The sequence below is a fragment of the Ascidia mentula genome, chromosome 5 (assembly GCF_947561715.1).
Source record: "Ascidia mentula chromosome 5, kaAscMent1.1, whole genome shotgun sequence".
Lineage (NCBI taxonomy): Eukaryota > Metazoa > Chordata > Ascidiacea > Phlebobranchia > Ascidiidae > Ascidia > Ascidia mentula.
In genome coordinates this window covers 12497870-12499545 of record NC_138570.1, presented here as the reverse complement: position 1 = coordinate 12499545, position 1676 = coordinate 12497870, and the positions used below count along the sequence as shown (strand labels likewise).

The 1676-nt window shown below is 45.6% G+C and overlaps 1 protein-coding gene across 1 annotated transcript; it reads left to right on the top strand.

Annotated features, from left to right (window-relative positions):
- LOC145902922 (uncharacterized) lies at positions 1–774 on the top strand. The gene has a single exon (XM_082991011.1). The coding sequence runs from the start codon at positions 1–3 to the stop codon at positions 772–774; it is 774 nt and encodes a 257-aa protein (XP_082847137.1).
- The last annotated feature ends 902 nt before the right edge of the window (positions 775–1676 follow it).

Below are 1676 nucleotides of genomic sequence, written 5' to 3'. Positions count from 1 at the left end.
ATGCGTCTGCTGTTCCTGCAAAAGCATTGTGAAAATCATGTTTGCGAAAGGTTGGATCGATTTAACTCTAAGGAGCCAAAAGAAGAGTACAAGCAGGCATGGCAGACATTACACCAGGAGTTTGGTCAGCCCCACGTGATAGCAGATCGGTGTGAGCAACATTTAAAGGGCACCCCCGACGTTAAGGAACGTGACCCAGATGGTCTAATGAGACTGTCTGTTTTAATGGATAAGTGCTGCACATCACTGCACGAAATCAAGTTTGCTTCTAGCGTTGATTCAATGGACGTAATGCTAAACATTGTTAAAAAGCTCCCTTTGAACATGCAGGATAGCTGGATTATAAAGGCCTCAGAAATTGAGAAACAAACAGGCCGCATAAGTGAAAAGAGTCAACATGCGAACTCGATTTTCGGAAAAGCCTTGCATTCAGCCGAAGGTGGGACCAAGTCAAGCCATCGCCGGACGAAGGTCAGTGCACACAACGCAACAGTCACCCCATCTACAATAAGCTGTGTGCTATGCTCGCTGGCTCACGAACTTGAGTTTTGTCCTAAGTTTAAAGGGAAGTCATATGCTGAACGACGTGCATTTGTACGCACCAAGGAACTGTGTTTTAAGTGTCTAAGACGGGGGCATGTGGCTGGGAACTGCGAGTCTACAATCACGTGTGGTGTACTTGTGGAGGGACGTTTCATCACACTATGCTGCACAATACAAATTCGCGAACGAGACAAAATGATTACTTCGAGGAGAGTTCGTCGAGCGCAGTGATACATCCACAAGAGTACAGCGCGAGTGCCTCTAACGTATACTTGAATGCGGTACCGGTTACAGTGCGTGCTGGAAACAGGGCCGTTAATACCTGTGGAATTCAAGTCCTTTCTCAATTCCACCTTACAGTTCTTTAACTGGTTGCATAAGGTCGGTCAAGTTTTAATATTCACGTTTATTCCAGTATTCTCGAAATAAATTTCTAAGTTGCGATTTTAAAAGATTTTGACCACACCTGTTTAAAAAGAATATTAAAGCACATACAGGCTCATTACACCGGCCTCAACATTACACCAGCCTCAACATTACACCGGCCGAAACGTGGGGATCATAAGATAGCAGGTGCTTATTACGTCACAAGACGTCGACAACAAAAATCACTGTAGTGGCGGGAAATAATTATTTTGTACTGGGGAGCTTATTGTCCGTAACATACCGGCCTCAAATAACGAACGTGGGAACGAAGTTATTTCACACAACAATGGACAATAAGGAAACACAGGTATATATACACAATTATCAAGCGGCCTCGAGTAGTTACAGCTTGCGCACATCACGCGTGTAAACAGCTCTTGCAGTGCGTACGCGAACACGTCTAACAGCTCCTTCACCGTCAGGGTATACCTCTTCAATAAGGCCCTTCTTCCAAGCGCCCAGTGGGTTCATCTCGTCCACGACCAAAACCAGGTCGCCCACTTCAAAGTTTGCGTATGGAACGAATGATACGCTCCCATATTCCACCCTGGTGACTTGCAAGCGGGGTGTTGAAATGCCAATTAGTTCTTTGCTGGCTCAGATGATTGTGTATGTGAGTTTGATTCCAATTGGTAATGCCATTACCAAGCTCACGTTCCGCCCCGACAAAGTTGGTACCGTTGTCGCTGAACACGTCAGAAGGCGAA